The sequence below is a fragment of the Sesamum indicum genome, linkage group LG8, assembly GCF_000512975.1.
Source record: "Sesamum indicum cultivar Zhongzhi No. 13 linkage group LG8, S_indicum_v1.0, whole genome shotgun sequence".
Taxonomy (NCBI): Eukaryota; Viridiplantae; Streptophyta; class Magnoliopsida; order Lamiales; family Pedaliaceae; genus Sesamum; species Sesamum indicum.
In genome coordinates, this window is record NC_026152.1 from 14,339,659 (window position 1) to 14,357,775 (window position 18,117).

The window sequence follows — 18,117 nt, forward strand, 5'->3', positions numbered from 1 at the left end:
ATAAAAGATAAAATTATCAATTTCATTCAAATAAAAAAAATACAATAATTTAATACAACAAAAAACATAAAATACAATTTCTGCTAAAAAAAAATGCAATACAATTTTATTAATTAATCCAAACATATTTCAGACACACAAAAACCTATACAAAGCATGAATCACACGTTCCAAATTGAAAATTGAAAATTAAGAGTGAGAATAAGACTAAATGTGAAATAAGAAATTCAAACAATATTGAATCCGTCACAATTTTTTTCATTTGATAAAAACAGTGATTACATAATTAAATTAATAAATATATCAATTCGATCAACAATACCCATTAAACTCGCAGACAATATTAAATCCGTCACACTTGTTTCCATAGTCGTAAGGTAGTATGAATTTCATAATGACTTGGAAATAGTTCCGAGCTATTTCCTCCTGTCATATGTCTAAATCATTTGAAATTATTAGCTCCAGATCTTTTTCTTAAATTCAAATATACTCAGAATTCAGAATAACCAAGAAAAAGAATGAAAAAGGCCGCAAATTCTGGCTTCCATCCATATTTGTAGTCAAACAAACAATGGAACGAGAAAAACCAATTTGAACAGGAAGCCATCCTACTGAAAATTTATCTTTTCTGGAATGACCAGTCATTATACCAATACATTCAAGATCAGGAAAACTCACCAAAATTACTTGCAACCTTACAGCATCAAGTAAAACTGAAGGAAAAGTGAACAACTTTTATTTCAATATCATCAACTCAGTTCAAACACAGGTCTGCTGCACTAAAAATACAAAATGCCTTGTTTCCCTTTACCCAATCGGTGCCCGTTCATCGACCGACAAAGGCGTCGTTATGCATTATTGAAATAAATAGCATGACACACACTTTATTTTGCCTGTTTGCGGGCTTCCTCTCGCATGACAGCCTTAACATAGATCTCGTAGCAGCATCCTGAGTACAAGCATCAAGAACAGCACCATGAAATAACAACGAGCTGGGCTAACAATAGTGTTTTTGGGAGCATATTCTTGTTATACGCTATTTTCAAAGAAATCAACCAACAGTATAATGATTCTCCATGCTAAGTAGGATATAGAACTAGGAAGCAGATAAATGAAATAGCAGTCCTTACATGTTGGGATGCAAGGATTGCGCAATTTCAGATCAAAACATGAGGCACTAAAATGATTTAAGGCTTTTAGAAGGGCGATTAGGAAAATCACATGATTTGGTTGGAATTAATGCCAAGCATTCATCGGAGGGACTAACTTGAAACCAATAGAAAAGTCAGGGATGATTTTGAAGTTGGACTAAAGTATCAGGGATGAATTTTACCCTAAAGGCACGGGAAGGAAAATGTGAAGGTTTACTTAGTGAAGTATATCTGCTCCTGTAGCAGACTGAAAGATGGTTGCTGATTTTTTAAGGGCTAAAGTTGCAAGTTTTTACCCATCAGGACCAGAATTTGATTTCTGGATTAATGATTTGCAAGACATGGTTGTCGCAACAAATCATACCTTGTCACCTTAGGGACGTTGCAATAACTTCTACATTTCCGGTGGGAATAACCAGTAGCAAAAGTTGGGAGTATTTGAAAACAAAAGTGAAATATGGAAAAAATTTGAAGTTGGAGTGTTTATAGAAAATTGCAATTTTGGTCCCAAAATGTAGGGTGGTTCAGGAAGTAATATTGGCTATTTCAGGAAGTATGGGACTACTATTGCAAATCACCCTATACTTTGGGACTAAAATTGCAATTTTCTCGAGTGTTTGGGAAGACAACTTAATATTTATAATTTTACTAATACGCTCAGATGTTGAAGAGAGCTTGAAGGAAGCTGCTTATACTTTTAGTTTAAATCAATCAGTTCAAAGCAAAAGCTATAAATAAAAATTATCTATTCACCTTATTTTCAACAGCTTATTTAAACATTTGCAACACCCCCATATAACGAAAAGCGCATGAGAATTGAGAAGCAATACCCTTGAAAAAACTACTACGATTTGATAAGAAGGGTCCTATGGCCCAACTAAACATTTTAGGAAGCTAGTAACAGTTTTGTAACTAAATAGCTATAATAACCGTAACCAAATATGGCATATGAAAACTGACACAATTTAATCCAGTTTCTAGATGTCTTTTTTACTAATCAGTTCATGTAATGTATAGAACTTTTAATGAGAAAACATTTCAGGTTTTATGTTGCACCTCCTGAAGTTGTAACAAAAATAAATAGCATCTGGATAAGGAATTTTATCAGGTTAAACGAATACGTTTAGGAGAAAACCATGTAACAACAGCTATAAAGCCTGAGAACATGGTATCCTCAAATTGTTCTGTAGAGATGTCTTACCAGCTACAACCACAATCGTAAGAACATCTCCAACAGTTTTGAGACGCCTCAGACTTTTCTTATGCGATTTGAAGCGTTTCAGTGATGGATCCTCTGCCAAGAGCTGAACAACAATGAGATGGGCTTAAACGGGGATGCACAAGAAAGCACAATTTGTAAAGACAAGAGGAAAGGACCAAAAGCAGCAGAGTGAGAAATAAACCAAAAGCAGTAGGGAAAATAAATGCCAAGAGCCCAAAATCCTATGGTCTATTCATGTTAACTCCATCACATTTAACAAATCAAGCAACATAACCATGCAGCAGTCACATATGTGGATGCATGCATGGATGTGCACATGTGGAGGATGAGAATTAAGGGATGAGCAGATTAAAAGATATATCACTAAAGTACTGTATGAAATTTGAATCTCCATGCAGCATGAACCTTGAGGGCAGCACAATATAGCATTATGAGTTCAACAACCACCCACCTCAATCTGACCTAACATTACATCTAGGCCCAACTATCGTGTACTAAACAAAATTTCTTTTGCTAGGAGTTCATATTGTAGCTTTACAATGCTAGGTGCCCCAGCATAAATTGTTGAGTTAACATTTTGTTGTACTTTACTCGACACAAGTCTAGTGGAAACCGCTACAGTGGTCGTAGGAGAATTCTCCGGATTATGTAAATCTTGTGTCTTGCAACTATCTTTGTTTTCATATTCTTGCACATCTTCACAGTCTAACTAAATCGAATTCCTAAGAAATAAGGCAAACCAAAATAATTATAATGCAATGCTTCAAAAAGAAACTGGCAATCCTTGGATATGCAAGAATGTGTCTTCCTTGAGATATATTTTCCACTGGGGTCGGAATGGAGAAGGGATGCAAGGCTAAGAAAATGTAATCCTTTAGAAACATAACACTTCACAGTGCGATTCTTCCTGAGAACTAGAATTAAAAATCCAACCAACAGCTGTTCTTAATCAGAATTAGAGGAGAAGTTTCTTATTTCAAATATTAATTCAACATTGGGGTTCTCTCTCCCCAACTTGACAGTCTTTAAACCTCTAAACAAAATCCAACTTATTCTAACCAAAATTCCCATTCCACGCTCCAATTATGACATGTAAATCAATTTTCTTACCCTTTCTAAAGACCCAAAAATTTGAGCTTTTTATTCTGATTCAAAATTTCACCCTTGACCAGAAAAATATATATACATTTTTCCCATAACCCATATATGCACCCCGATCCCAGTCATTAATTTTACAACTGAATATAATCAAAACGGTTAAAAAGGGGGGGGTGGGGGGAACGGATCCAGAAACAAAGTAATCTCAATAACAAATGACTCGTCCAGTATATTCAAAAAGGAAAAATAAAAAAAGCACTCACAGCCTTCTCGCGAGCGCCTGGCTCCACATGAAATCCACGCCTTGATATCGTCAACGAATCATTAGATTTCTGCCCAATTTTTCACATAAAATCCATAAATTCTTACCAGCTGATTCCCACGTTTTCACAGAGTAAAAAAGAAAACAATAAAGAAAAAAATCAGCAAAATTAAGTGGGAATTGATACACATACATATGTTATATACCTGGGAATGGAGTCGGAACGCCGAGAGAGTAGTTTTGTTGAGTAAAAATGCCATTTCTTTCTTTACTCGAAGGGAATAATACGAAGACAGAGAGAGAGAGAAGATGAGCTGAGAAGGTGGTGGGCAGTCCGAGACCCTGTTGAAATGCTCAGTACATCAAAGTTTGGTGGGGAGAAACTGGAAAAAGAAACTCTTGTTATTTTCAAAATAGCCACTTGTTTTTCTCTATTTTAACTTCTGACCCCTATTTGGGCCAACCTGGTGGAGATTTTGAGATGTCGTGGTTGCAATTCCATTATGGGTTTTGCGACTTTTAGAGTTTGTTAATCACTGTCCATCGTGTTATAATCTTTAGAAAACATTCTATTTGAATGCTTCTTATAAATAGATATCGCTTTATTAAACTTTTAAACTATTAAATCATATAGTATATGGAGAAGTTCACAAATCACCTTGTCGGTCTCATTTTGACACATCGGATCATTGTTTCCAACTTTGTCCTCTATTTTAGCTCTTTTTGTAAGGAAATAGTACTCCTTGTTTATGCTTTTGGTGACTATTTGTAAAAGAGTAGTACTCCTTTTTTATAGCTTTTTAGAAATGATAGGGAGTCAGTACTCTCCGTTGTAAATTTGCTCGCTTTCTAATTTTATTAAAGAAGGATCGGGGACTCCGAAAAGCTCCTCCCACCCTTAGGTAGTTTATTTAAAAAATAAAAATAAAAAATCACCAACAAAAGGTTCTATTTATATTTTATATTATGAAAAGGACTATAGTGATAATAATATCAATTGTATTCTACATGACAATATTATAGTAAATAATTAATAAGAAAACTAGATTTTAGTTTAATAATTATATAGTGCATTAAATACAATTAATCTTATATTTGTAATGTTAATAAAATAACAAAAAATTATGATAATCTCAATTAACAATTATATTTATACATTGAAACGATTAAATCCGTATCCATTTAAATATCATATTTGCTTGTCTCTAAGCAAACTGTATGCGTGGCCTCAGTTTGATGGCTCAATATTTTTTATTATAAAAATAATATTTTTTTCAAGATAGTAATATTAACGTCCACGACTCGACACTCAATTTTTCTATACAATTACAAATTTAAATAGTAAATTATAATAAATCATAATGTTAAAATTATATTAATTAAAAAAATACAATTTATATATACAAATGTGTATACAATTCCTTTATACAAATATAAAAATACAATTATTTTGGACAACCCTACACTGACACATTTGATCGTCTTGAAGAATCTCCTCTTTGTTGGGCTTGTTGCCTTTCACAGGTTTGTGGCCAATCCATCTCGTTTTGAATACGTGATGTTTGGTTTCGATCAGGACGTGTAGAGATACGAATAGTAGTATCGTGGATCAAATTAAATTTCAAGACATCCCAATAATCTTCCGACAACAAAGGTTTAAAAAAAGACTTAGAGTATGTATTTCTGTAAGCTATTAGATCATCATGCATTGATGCAATATTAATATTGTATGCAGCGCATACTTTTTGAGCGTGAGGTCAAGGGATGTCAAATTAACTCCACTTTCCACATGAACATTCTTGATTGGCGATTCTGACAATATGGGTGTTGAGTTCATGTCCATAATGACGTTTTGTAACGACTGAAGCGGACTATTAAAAGTAGTGGTATTTCGTGACCGTATGCTCAATAAATTTTTCTTGCCAACGTGTTAACATCTTGTATGCAAATCCATCCATAGTTGGTTGTTGCTTAACATTGCACGACTCTTCACCTTCCTTGCACAAAAATAATGGACGGTACGTTGAAGCGTTATTTCAACTATTGCAGTCACCAGCAGGCGTCGAGCCTCTTTCAGAACTTCATTGATGCATTTTGATATTTTGGTCGTCAAAATTTCGCATTGTCATCCACCATCATGAGAAATTGTCTATTTTTCATGATTAATCTGGTCTAAGAATGCAAATTTATCTTGTTTTTGGCTCTTCATCTTTTCCATAATTCGATTGAACTTTCTGATTTGATATTTAGAGCCAACTCTATAACAAAGATCCTTTAATTATTACAGTTTATTTGGCAGCTGTATGACATGGACTCAAATATCATTATAGATTACGCAACTGATTTTAACCCCTAGCTATGGAGATCAACATGTCCTTTAATATTCTATGCAATAGTGAAAATGCAACATGTATAATACATCACTAGATGACAAAGACGATATGAAACGACCGTACAAAGGCCACCCATTTCCAACAGAAGAGATGCAAAATGAGGGTATTGAAAATGGAACAACATAACACGTCATTCCGTGTCGTCATCTAGAGACGGGCGTGTGGAAAGTGGACACCACCCTGGAGATACACTTATATTGCAAATTGTGGTATGTTATATAACATCAGATGCTTTACTTTAAACACTTTCTTTTTATGTTAAAATTCATTATTTGTTTACAATTTTCAGACAGAAGAGGTAAATGCACTTAAAATAATTTGTCAATCTAGACCACTAGATATTGAAGGGTGCCGTCAATTGGTGGACCGATTCGCACATGGAAAGATTATAAAGAAAGCCTAGCACATCAGCTACAACAAATTGCAACATTATTCGATAATGCTCCCACCACGACTCACATGCAAAGGAGAAGTTCTAGCCAAACGTCTATTGGTTCAGTTGAACGTGATGATGTTGAGGTGAACATAGTTGGTTTTTCTATAGTACATACGCCTCAAAATTACTACGTGCCTCAACCGTCACAAGATGATTTGTTCCAATCGGCCCCATATATGCCAAGCTATGCAGAAGCTTATTCTTCACATGTAAATCTTAACTTTGGCCTTGACATTAATCAACCATATGCATTAGGATATAACATTTCACCAATTCTATTCTCATCATTTAGTGCATATCGTGATAATGTGAAGTCCAGTTCTGCAGCATCATCAAGCCGGTTACACATCAATCTCGGTGGTGATGATAATTGATGAACAAAATGAGTCAATACAAATGTTGATTAGGAAATAAGAAAACCTCGACGTCAAGACAACTATAGAATAGATGGACATTTTTAATATTTTAGTTAATACAATATTATTTATTGTAATTTACTATTTAAATTTATAATTGTATAGTTTTTATTAATTAATTATTACATATATTTATTATTTTAAAAACAAAATCGAGCCGTGGATAGAGACCATGACTTGAAGTCGTGGTTGTCATCCACGACTCTGGAATTATTTTTAAAAAAAATTATGTGTCCAGTTGTGGATGTTGTCCACGACTGGACACTTTAATTATTAAAAAAAATTGAGTGCTCGTCACAATTATATTACTATCTTTAAAAAAAATATTATTTTTATAATAAAAAAATAATTGAGCCCGAGTTTGATCTTGAGAAGTCGGGTCTTGACCCGATTATAGGACAACCCGAACCGTGGAATCATTCTGATGAAGAAGGTGAGGCCACGTAACAGAAAACCGTTTGAAAGAACAGAAAGAAGGCCTATTCCCACATACACAGACAATCACACCAAAAAATGCAGCAATATATATTTTCCTTTTGATCGAAGCAAGAAGTAGTTTAATGGCTTTCAGAGTGGCAATCTGTGTCGGAAGACAAGCAAAGACCTCCCTCTTCTCAGTCCCTCGTTACCTCGGAACAACATATGATGTCTCTGCTTCAAACCTTTTTCCAAGAACAACCCCTTTTCCTCATTATCATCAATCGGGTATGTACAAATCATTATGATATGACTGGTTTCTGGCTTTTCTTGAATTTAGTTTTGAAAAGATCCGGGCTTTATGTGTTGTGTGTTGTGAATTTAGATTTTTGTCAGTTTTTCCTATTTTTTCTTGTCTTGGACTGAGGTTTTGAGTAGATGGAACTGAAAAACAGCACTTTTTGGTGTTGGGCTGTTGAGAAGGTTGTATTTTGCTTCTTTTTCTGGTGTAGTGAACATGTTATATGTCGGTTTCCAGGAATGAAATTTTCGATTCGGGCTATAAATGGAACAGCTGCAGATCCTGTGGCTGCTAAGAAAGACACTCAGAGGCCATCATCAGAAAATTGGAAGATTAAGATGCTTTATGATGGGGACTGTCCATTATGTATGAGGGAGGTACATGAAAATGTTGGAGAAAATGAGATTTTTCCTTGATTTTGAGTGGATTAATGATGTTTCTTGATTCTTACGATGATGATTCCTATGGTTACTGATGAGTTTGAAGTGGAATTTGTCCTGGATCTTTTTGTTGTTAGGTTGATATGCTAAGGGAGAGGAATGCAAATTATGGGACAATCAAATTTGTGGACATAAGTTCTGATGAATATAGTCCGGAGGATAATCAAGGGCTTGATTATGAAACTGTATGCTTCCTTACATTCTTGCAAACTCATTCTTGTACTTTAGTGGTCTCTAGTCTTTTGATTACTCTGCTGTTGTTCATGGACCTTCGTTGTGGTTCAATGTTTTTTACGTTTATGTTTTAACTGGTTTTGTCAATCATGCACAAGAACTTCAGATAAATGCTAATTTTATGCGTTCGAGAACAAATACAGTATCTTGTTTGATGACGTTGGTTTGTTTGTTCAAGTTTAGGTAATGGGCCGAATTCATGCAATTCTATCAGACGGAACTGTTGTAACAGATATTGAGGTGCATATCTATCTGTATTATCAGTTTCTACTTTGAAATCTGTCTTAGTTTCATATTAACACTTGTCTTTTTGGATAGTTGTTATTCCATTTTTTCCTCTGATGTCTATGTATATCCTAGTTTAATAAGGGCAAGTATCATCTTACAATAGGAACAAAAAATTGTAAGATTCACAATCTTAGATATGGTAACGATAGATCTGAACTCTATCTTAGTTTCGCTATGACATTGTTGTCCTTTTCAGTTGTTCTTTTTTGAATTTTTTTGGTGATGTATTTTGGTTGTGGATTTCTTATGTATGTCATGCTAAAATATATTGAATTACTTATGTATTCTAGAGTCGTGACTCCTAATGTTGAACACTATAACAGAGGAGAATAATCTATCTACGCAGGCATTCAGAAAACTGTATGAAGCGGTTGATTTAGGATGGGTTTACGCCATTACCAAATACGAACCTGTAAGTACACCTTAACTATGGTTTGACAACTTATGGCGATGAGAGTGTTTGCACAACGTTGTGTTCTTCAAAAGTTTTGAATTTATGTAGTTTTAACACAAGTCATTAGATAGAAAAGTGGTAAAAAACTAGGAATGTAGTGTTTGATAAAAGAACAATTTATGCTTGGTATTGTTTTAGAAAAGTTGAAGAGCACTTCAATTAAATTTTTGCAAACACCCCTGTAGTATGAATTTCTGGCATGTCTTTCCTCGATCTGTAGCTTCTTGGATATTTGAATGAATTCCTAACTATGAAAGAACACATTTACAGATTGCAAGCATTGCAGACGCCATTTACGCTGTTTGGGCTAAATATCGTCTTCAAATAACAGGTGCTTTTCCTCGCTTTCTTCTATATCTAGATCTATTTGCTTATCTACGTGTTTAGTTTTTTGTTTCCGGTTGAAAATTTCGAAATTGTTATCTTCAAAGTAGCATGTCATCTAGAAAACTTTTTACTTGAATCAAGTTTGTGCTAGGAATCATTTTTCAACAGACCGTGAACGTGTGCAAAGAACATGAAAAGAAATTAAATGGAAAACGAAAGAGTGACGTGGTTTGGAGAATTCTCCTATGTTCACAGTTGCTTAAGGTCGGTTTTTACTAGGAAAGTTTCGAATCAATTCCATTAAAACATCACTCATCAACTATTTATACTAAGAGAGTTGGATCCTCGATTGCTGGACCTGAAAGTGATGTTGGGGCAGGCTCTGTAACCCAATAGTCTGGGCGATCTAATGATTCATATTGTAAAATGTTATTATAGTTATCATTCTAAGATAATACAACAACTATATGGCAAGTGTAATGCACCGCCGCAGCTAAACCCTGTCCAAACTAAAGTTTCTCTGTGGTTGGTAGCTTTGTAACATGCATGGGTCTTATTCTAAAATATGAAAAACTTGCCGTTAAGCTATCGTCTTCCATGTCTCCGTCGCAAGGGGTGTGAATTTTGTTATGGAAGTCTATATTTTTAGTCAACAAGCATGAAATAGGTTCTGCTGCACCTACACTCATTGACCTGTGGTCTATTGAAAAAGTACACTTACACCCACTCAAAATATTAAATCATTTACGCAAACCACCCCTACTTTTCAAAAAAACTACACATACACTCTCCAGAAAAGTCAACATCATTACACAAACCACCCATGCTTTTTGGCTACCAGAGGTGGTTTCTATAATTATTCAAAAGACAGGTTTGTGTAAATAGACTATAAATGAGAGGGTGAAGCATATGTTTAGTCTTCATCCATTTATGAAATTATCTATCCTTTTACAGGCCGACCACCTCTGGAACAAGTCCTGGAGGCACGGAGGAAGAAGGTCCGCATATTTTCAGTCTTCATCCATTTATACATTTATGCAACAGCTCTAGAGTTCATCCTTGTATTTGTAATAAAAGATTCAATATCTAAGTTACCTTTCTTTGCTTGTTTTGCAGAAAGAATTATGTGAAGACAACAAGGTCTGTAAAACGTAGATGTCTTCAACAGTGTAATTATATTATGGGCTATATATATCTTGCTTGTTTACGTGAGCACAAGTTGTCGTGCGGCCTTCAAGGAGCCATATTTAGCAGGCTATTACTAGAACTTACGACCCCATATCATATTTTCTTTGTAATAATTACTCTTTCAAGAGTTATATAATGAAAATGTCTTGCCATAGCCACTAAAAATATTTTATTACATATCTACGGACTGAATAACAGCTTTGTGATTTCTTCATATAATTTCATTCTGATTCTGGGCATATTGTCTAAGTATTTGTTTGAGTATATTAGAAAGAAGTACAGGCGTTGCATGCCATTGATATTGTTTTACATGTATTTAGGATATCTATTATACAATATTAACATTACTATAATAGACCTTTTCAACCTTATATTTTTTAGTATTACACATTTCAAAATCAAATATCAAGAAAGTTATGTTCAAAATCTCTCTTTTCCTATCTATATTTCACAACGAGTCTTCTTACTATTTATTATTCATGGATAGGTTTACTTTTTCCAAGAGGCATTTATTTTCTTGGGGTATTCATAAAATTTCAATCTAGTAAAATTAAAAGGATGTTCGCAATAAATCTACTTTCTGAGTGTAGGTGTGTTTTGAAAAATAATTTAAGGCAAATTACAACGACCTCCCGTGAGATCTGACGTAATTATGGGTACTCTATCGTTGTTTGAAAAGTTACAAATATCCCCTTGGTGTTTAATGAAATTATGTAATACTTGGATAGAGGTATAAAATTGTCAACTTTACCTCCACTGTATTTTTTATTTTTTTAACATTAAAAAAAGCCAGCAATGTGGATGAAATTTTTTTAAAAATTATAAAAAAAAATTGTCTATTTATGTTCATCACAAAAAATGGATGAAAATCTAAGTATTGGGCTAATTATTAGATAGCCATTAAAATCAAGTGAACATTGATAATTTTTTAAATAATAAGGGGGCATTTGTAATTATGCCAAATATCCAGAAAAGTAATTGTAATATATATATAATAATTTAATATTTGTAATTTTATTAATAAGTTGCAAAAATTGATAGCTAACCACTTATAACTACAGATTTAGACCAACTTAAGTTAAACATTCAAAAGCAAAAGTTGTAAACAAAAAATATATTTTTCAATTTATTTTTCAATAATTAATTATATTTTAACATCAAACTGATAAACGTTTATTTTAAAGGATCGAAAACCCCCCAAAACTAGACCAGGGCTGCCTTAACTGTTATCAGTCACAGCTTCAAGTAGAAGAATTTTCACCTTCAATCACCTGAAGGCACCGGAGGACGATTTAATCGAACATCTGTATAGACATCTCCAAGAAATTCCTACACTCTTATTGCCAGATAAACTGCACACAACGTCTAGCCGGGCAGAGCACATCAACTAGTACTAGTACCACATCGGTGACGTTAACTGTTTCAAGAAACACATGTACTAACAACATCGCGTGGTGGAGGTCTTGCTCTAACTCGAGTTTTTCTTGCAATGATTCTTTTTATGGAGAAGAGCCATCTTAACACACAGAATAAGACATTCCACCATCTCTGAGCTCTGTCGATGTGAACAACCGATCGCGGGATAAGAGCATCAATGGCGCTATGTAAATCAGCTGGTAGTTCCAAATTGGAACTCTGCAATGGAAAATCTTCCTCAAAGTAACTAAAATGCTCGGTATCACAGAATGATTGACCCATGGGTTCAGGGTCGGAGATGAAGCTGTCTGCTACTTGACAAGGGAAACTCAGAGGTTGGTCGTACCTGATCTCCATTGCGTCATCCCCGTGCAAGTAATAATCAAAGCTAGTCGAGTCTCTAAAGGACGGCATAAAATCGAGAGAAGAAGGATCTTGTTGCAAGTAACTGGATTGAGAAGTTGAATCTTGATGGCAACTACCCTCTGGTAGCAAGTTTGAGGACATTTGAGCATCGGGTGAGCATGATGAGGTAGGCATATTTAAGGACGACTCGGCTAATGTGACAATTTTCTCACGATCTCCGAATGCAGAGATAACCAACTCTTGAGCATTCACCTGAGATAAAGAAACTTCGGCTTGGTTACAAAATGCAGAGGCACTATGCGTTGAAATAAATTGCTGAACTCAGAAGAAGAGAAGGGTACCTTTTCTTCTTCTGACAGCTTATCCGTGGGCACATACTGGCTGTTCGAGAACATTCCTGTCACTTGTCCGATGACATTAAAGACAACGCTGTTCTTTTGCAGAGATGTAGGAGAGTTGTACAAGTATAATGTTTTGTCAAGAACGCATGTCTGAGCATGCTCCATTGTGGTTTTCCACTTTTTAGCAGACATACCGGTCCCAAGGATCTGGAACATTTTCACACACTGTTACTATTACTAGTCAATAACTGTAAATAAGCCAATAACATCATAAACTCCACAATCCACATACATCCAGGATGGAATAGAATGTATGATTTTTAAATGAGATGTACCATTTGAAGTATGCAATCCCTAATATAAACACAAGATGAGTTTGGTTATATCTTACATTTCGAAGCTTCGTGGGGTCTAAAGAGAGTAAAACCAGGAAGTCTTGCACGGTGTTAACTCCTTCTCTACTAAGACGTCTGTGAAAAGCTCCATCTTTGCCAATTTTTTCTAGCCGCCAAACTTCATCAGAAAGAGATGGAGGGTGGTGCTTCTTGTATACTTTAAAGAAAAAAAGATGAAAAGGATGAATCAATATCGTCGCATTAATCACTTTAGGCTAACAAATCTATCCATAATTCTAAATAAATGCGTATTTATTTCTAGTAATCTGGCTTGCCCAATTTCATCGGCTATAATGAATGTATGGGTACATGCAACATGAGAGAGCCCATATAAACATCTTAAACAAAGAAAACCAAAAACGACGATGAACAAGGAGATTTGAGGCAACATCAGCAAAGAATCCAGGCTACTTAGCAATTCTGGTTTCTTCATGTTTCACAAAATTCAAAATGAGTAAACTCTAATGTTTTAATCATAAACACTCTTGATATGAACATTGGAACGTTTGCTGTTGATAATAAAGCAACATTGGAATAGAAAAAAGCCCAACGGCGAACAGGAAAAGCATGATAAGAATCTACAAAGCTGTAGAACATACTAAGATAAATTAGCACATCATCATTCAGACATGCGATACATAGAGATTCATTTTGATGGTCAAGCCAACATGAATATCATTCATTACTGAGCTAGTATAGGGAAATCATATAAGAAACAGCAAGGACTAGTCATAAGAAAAGATTGATTAAGTGTAGAAGTGAAGAACTGACACTCTCCACGATGATCTCTGACAACAAAGGGTTCTGATCTCGCCTCTCTTATTCTGATGCCACCAACATCATCAATCAACCGAGCCCCCAGCCTGAATGTACGGCTTCTTGTCCAGCTTGAGTTATCCGTAAATGAAACATCACCCACCAATCCCTTTCCATCTTTAAGAATGAAGATCACATTCCCAGTTAGAAGAGGCTTCTTTCCTTCCCGCTCTCTCACTATATTATTCCTGAACTCTTCAAGTGTCCAATTATCTCTGTCATCAACATCAAAATCTCCTTCAAGAACTAGAATTTCCACCTTGCAAGAGGATCCAAGACCACTAGAAACAACTTGCCCGGTAGGTATATCAACTAAAGCAACTTCCATACTGGTGCAACCTTCTCCTTCAATACGAGTTCCAGTAAACACTGGAAGTGATATAGCATTTGAAAATTGTAACTTTAAACTCCTCGACTCAGGAGGTTGTATATCTTTCCCACAATTCCTGTACATTAGAACCATAAGGCAGAAGGGCATATGAATTAATATACTACAAAATGAAGGAGAGAGCGTAGTGAAAAGACCTGATACCATACCGTTTCATACTGATTATATATTTTCTTAACGCCGAGTCCATTTCCTCCTTGACCTGCATGCTCAAAATAAAACAAACTACTCAATATTCGGATTCATGCATTCTTCACCAATCAGAGTCTATCCTAAGAAAAGAAGCACGAAATAGGGTACATATTTGCAAAGTAAATCAGCGTATCCAACTGTAGATATTTGTATCACGTATGCACGTATACATCTAACCAGTGAAATCCCAGAGAAATACATCACCATATAACAACAGAATATAAGAAAGAAAATAATGAATGACTATATGTGCAAGCACAGCATCACTTTCCTAGAGCTGATCTTGAAACACAAGACATTAACCAAGTGTCAAAATAGGTTCGAAGCATTATCCTTCCTTCAAACCAGTAGCAAAAACAAGAGCATTTTTCTACAATATATTGTTATGAAAAATATGGCACAAACAAAAGGTTCTAGTCTTTAGCATATCAAAGACTTAAGTGTTGAATCCAAGAATCTTGTGGCAAGTTCAGTGGTGAGGATTATTCAGCTGAACCAGTTTATACACCTGAGACGCAGAGTGATATAAGTAACCGAGTAACCTAATTCTACACTTATCATTTAAATGGAAAAAAGAGGAGCTACTATCGGAATTTTTATCAATAATAGGAATATATGTGTATATATATTGCTGAATAACAATTCAAGTTAACTTACAACTCGACGAATCAGAGGCTCCAAAACTGGGTTTACGAGATTTTGTAATCTCTGCAGGGTCATCACATCCAGCACTGTACTATGAAAAGTACCAAAAAGAAAGAATCAATATAGCCAACAGTCTAACAAGATAGAAACTACACCAAACTCAACTTGGCCCTACAGCATCCAATAAGATTGATGCTCCTTTGAACTGGTTACGAGCATTTTCATTCCAGCTTAATTTTTCACTTAAAATGACAATGGTATAAAACACAGAATATTAACCCTTTCTTACAGAATAATAAAGATATGTCGTAAAGGTGCACGTAAAAGTCTACTTAGAATCATCTAATAACCATTGAGTTCTCATATTACTCCCCCACACCAGTAATGTGATCTCAAGCTCCAGTCTTTCTCGTTTCTAGTATAACCATGCATCCAAATACTCATTTTGCTACTTATCATAATCTCTTTTAGGAAGATAACACATTTGCTAAAGAAAATTCATCCCTATAAAGCATCAACTGATCAAGACAATTTACTCTTTCATCAATGCATGATTAGCACATAAACAATTCATCCCCTTTTAGATTTATACTTTTTCAAATACAGTTTGAAACTAAACATTCTGAAAAGAAAGCCATTTAGACATCTCACTTCAAATTCCCAAAACTCTTAGCAACAATCAATAAACTCATAAATTTAAACAAGAATTATCAAATAGTACTCCACCAAAAACCATGAAAAATCCCATCAAGAACCTTGAGACCCACAAAACTACATTCACTGACAGAGCTATTGATTTCTCAAAAACCCAAAAAAAGCAACCCAAGAAACTGACTTCCATCGTCTTCTACTATACCTACTAAAACAAGGAGATTTCCTCGAACGCTTATCATCAAGAGGAGGAGTGCCCTCCTCTTGTTGCTGCCTCTTCTGCGACATTCCCAGAGCCTCCCACCAATAACCAAACAACAAGAAGCGATGAATCTAACGCTTTGATACAGCGCCTTCACGACTAACAATAGCAAAATATAATCGACACACACACACACACACACACACACATATATCACGGGGGCCTGGGTGAGAGAAGCAGAAGGAAGACTGTTTCTTGAGGGAACAGAAAGACCAACATGCCGTAGTCCTATAAAAGATATGTCTTGAATAGTAATAGATCAAAAACCAGCATGACAAAGACTATATTTTGAATGTAAAAAATCGACTTTATTGCGTGTTTTCGGTGGGATTGGAGAAGGAGAAACAAATGCTAAGGTCAAAGCCGCAAAGGCTCACTTGTTCTATAGTCAACTTAATTATGGTTGAACCAGCATGTAATAATCATGTCATAATAAAATATTAAAATTGATATATTACCTTTTTTTAAAAAAAATCAACAATAAAAATAAAATAAATTGTATATGATGCTTATCAGTGTCCAATAACGCTATAAAATGCTGAAGTGTTGACTAAAATTCCAAAATTTTCGAAAAACTAACTTATAAAATAGATATTAACACTTCGATTTGATGTTTAAATTAGCAACACTTTTAAGTAAGATACAAATAAATATATTTAAAAAAATCAAGAATCAGTAGTGACGAGATAGAGAGTGGCGTTGCTCAAAACTGTGCAAAGATGAAAGAATAGCACGTTAGTTGGCTGGTGGTGACTGACTAATTCCATTGGCAAAATTTAAGAGTCGATTATGCACGATTTCTACATCCCTATACTGCGGATTGGATTTTTTATTTAATTTTTTTGTTGTATTTTTTATTTTATTTCACATGTACATATAATGTATATAAATATTTTATTAGATAAAATTGATGATGTAATTTTTATATATGTAATGTATATATGTGAAATGAAATAGAAGATACGGACAGAAATTACAATAAAATATCTGATCAGCTATATTGTAGGTAACCTCCCAAAAAAAAAAAAAGATATATTGAAGGGTAAGTTTAATTTCGTAGGATTATGAGTGTTTAAGAATACTTCAATAGCTATTGATATTATATGCTTTAAATACTTAATAATTAGGCGTTGGCAATGAGAGGAAATGCACAAAGGCATGAAATATTCAACTTTGAATATTTAGAAGTCCACGTCAGCATATTTGGTCGGAATATCCAAAATCTCCAAATTCAAAAGTAATTTTCGACACGTTATACAATTATTTATCTTTAATGTAGGAACCTTTACTTTTTTTCTATAATTGTAATGGGTTCGTTACCTATCCACATTTCTTCCGGACCAAAAGAATCATTCTCCTACTTTGATAGGACCAAATTGCAATTAAGTTAATTACAAGTTACTTCCTTATGAAAAAAAAATAGGCTGAATTATACAATCTCGTCGTATTTTGTTAAAAATAGTGGAAAATACCCCTTAATTTCAAAGAATGCGTAAAACGCCCTTTCATTAAAAATTTGCTTGTTTTTATTTTATTTTATTCTATAATTTAACAGAAAGATAAAAATATTTGTATTTAACCACTAATATATAATATAGTGACAAAGTCATAGAAGTTTCAAGGAAGCTTCGCGTAAAAGTGCATATGACCATGTTGATGGTGACAAACCCGTATTATTAATTAATTGATTAATGTAGTTTATGAATTAATTACTGTTTAAATCTTCGCTTTAACTGTTTCAGCACTTTTAATCACTTCTTTTTCCAAGTAAGACAACAAATGAATCCATCTCACTCAAAACATTTGAGTTATAGACAAGGGTTGAGAGATTTTGGGCCAACTTCGTACCTTATTTTCGTCTTTTTCCCTTAAAAAGATTGAACTTGATATCCCTATCAACTAAAATTTATTTTTTATTTAGTTTAATTTCGATATTAATGTGATTAGTCCGTTATTAATTGTGATTAAGAGGGTGTTTGACTAAGCTTTTTTAAAATATTTTATAAGATATTTTAGGA

At 34.3% G+C, this 18,117-nt stretch overlaps 3 protein-coding genes across 6 annotated transcripts; 1 reads left to right on the plus strand and 2 right to left on the minus strand.

Annotated features, from left to right (window-relative positions):
• On the minus strand, positions 610-4,101 carry LOC105168722 (succinate dehydrogenase subunit 7B, mitochondrial). The gene is made up of 4 exons (XM_011088863.2): positions 3,940-4,101; positions 3,735-3,803; positions 2,353-2,455; positions 610-949 (listed from the first exon to the last, which is right to left on the minus strand). Exons 1-4 carry the CDS (start codon positions 3,991-3,993, stop codon positions 885-887), a joined length of 291 nt encoding a protein of 96 aa, XP_011087165.1. The 5' UTR covers positions 3,994-4,101; the 3' UTR covers positions 610-884.
• LOC105168723 (uncharacterized protein At5g50100, mitochondrial) lies at positions 7,428-10,792 on the plus strand. The gene is made up of 8 exons (XM_011088864.2): positions 7,428-7,683; positions 7,934-8,073; positions 8,214-8,321; positions 8,554-8,610; positions 9,005-9,070; positions 9,383-9,443; positions 10,394-10,437; positions 10,556-10,792. The coding sequence occupies exons 1-8, from the start codon at positions 7,539-7,541 to the stop codon at positions 10,592-10,594; spliced, it is 660 nt and encodes a 219-aa protein (XP_011087166.1). The 5' UTR covers positions 7,428-7,538; the 3' UTR covers positions 10,595-10,792.
• Positions 11,761-16,449, minus strand: LOC105168724 (calmodulin-binding protein 60 A). 4 transcript variants are annotated; one of them, XM_020695666.1, is made up of 7 exons: positions 16,047-16,449; positions 15,199-15,272; positions 14,499-14,551; positions 13,917-14,407; positions 13,142-13,302; positions 12,751-12,957; positions 11,761-12,661 (listed from the first exon to the last, which is right to left on the minus strand). In XM_020695666.1, exons 1-7 carry the CDS (start codon positions 16,123-16,125, stop codon positions 12,050-12,052), a joined length of 1,677 nt encoding a protein of 558 aa, XP_020551325.1. In that variant the 5' UTR covers positions 16,126-16,449; the 3' UTR covers positions 11,761-12,049. The 4 variants fall into 4 exon arrangements, with proteins under 4 accessions (XP_020551325.1, XP_011087169.1, XP_020551326.1 ...); XM_011088867.2 differs by having other exon boundaries at positions 11,762-12,661; positions 15,199-15,277; XM_020695667.1 differs by having other exon boundaries at positions 11,762-12,661; positions 16,043-16,449.

Excerpts from the sequence above, each read along its gene's own strand:
- LOC105168723 (XM_011088864.2), top strand. The coding sequence starts at position 7,539 with ATGGCTTTCAGAGTGGCAATCTGTGTCGGAAGACAAGCAAAGACCTCC. Across the intron at positions 7,684-7,933 it reads TCCTCATTATCATCAATCGG|GAATGAAATTTTCGATTCGG; the intron begins GTATGTACAAAT and ends GTCGGTTTCCAG. Across the intron at positions 8,322-8,553 it reads AAGGGCTTGATTATGAAACT|GTAATGGGCCGAATTCATGC; the intron begins GTATGCTTCCTT and ends GTTCAAGTTTAG.
- LOC105168722 (XM_011088863.2), bottom strand. The coding sequence starts at position 3,993 with ATGGCATTTTTACTCAACAAAACTACTCTCTCGGCGTTCCGACTCCAT. Across the intron at positions 2,456-3,734 it reads CAGGCGCTCGCGAGAAGGCT|CTCTTGGCAGAGGATCCATC; the intron begins GTGAGTGCTTTT and ends ATTGTTGTTCAG. Across the intron at positions 950-2,352 it reads TACGATTGTGGTTGTAGCTG|GATGCTGCTACGAGATCTAT; the intron begins GTAAGACATCTC and ends GCTTGTACTCAG.
- LOC105168724 (XM_011088865.2), bottom strand. The coding sequence starts at position 16,125 with ATGTCGCAGAAGAGGCAGCAACAAGAGGAGGGCACTCCTCCTCTTGAT. Across the intron at positions 14,552-15,198 it reads AGCCTCTGATTCGTCGAGTT|GTCAAGGAGGAAATGGACTC; the intron begins GTAAGTTAACTT and ends TTGAGCATGCAG. Across the intron at positions 12,958-13,141 it reads ACCCCACGAAGCTTCGAAAT|ATCCTTGGGACCGGTATGTC; the intron begins GTAAGATATAAC and ends AAAATGTTCCAG.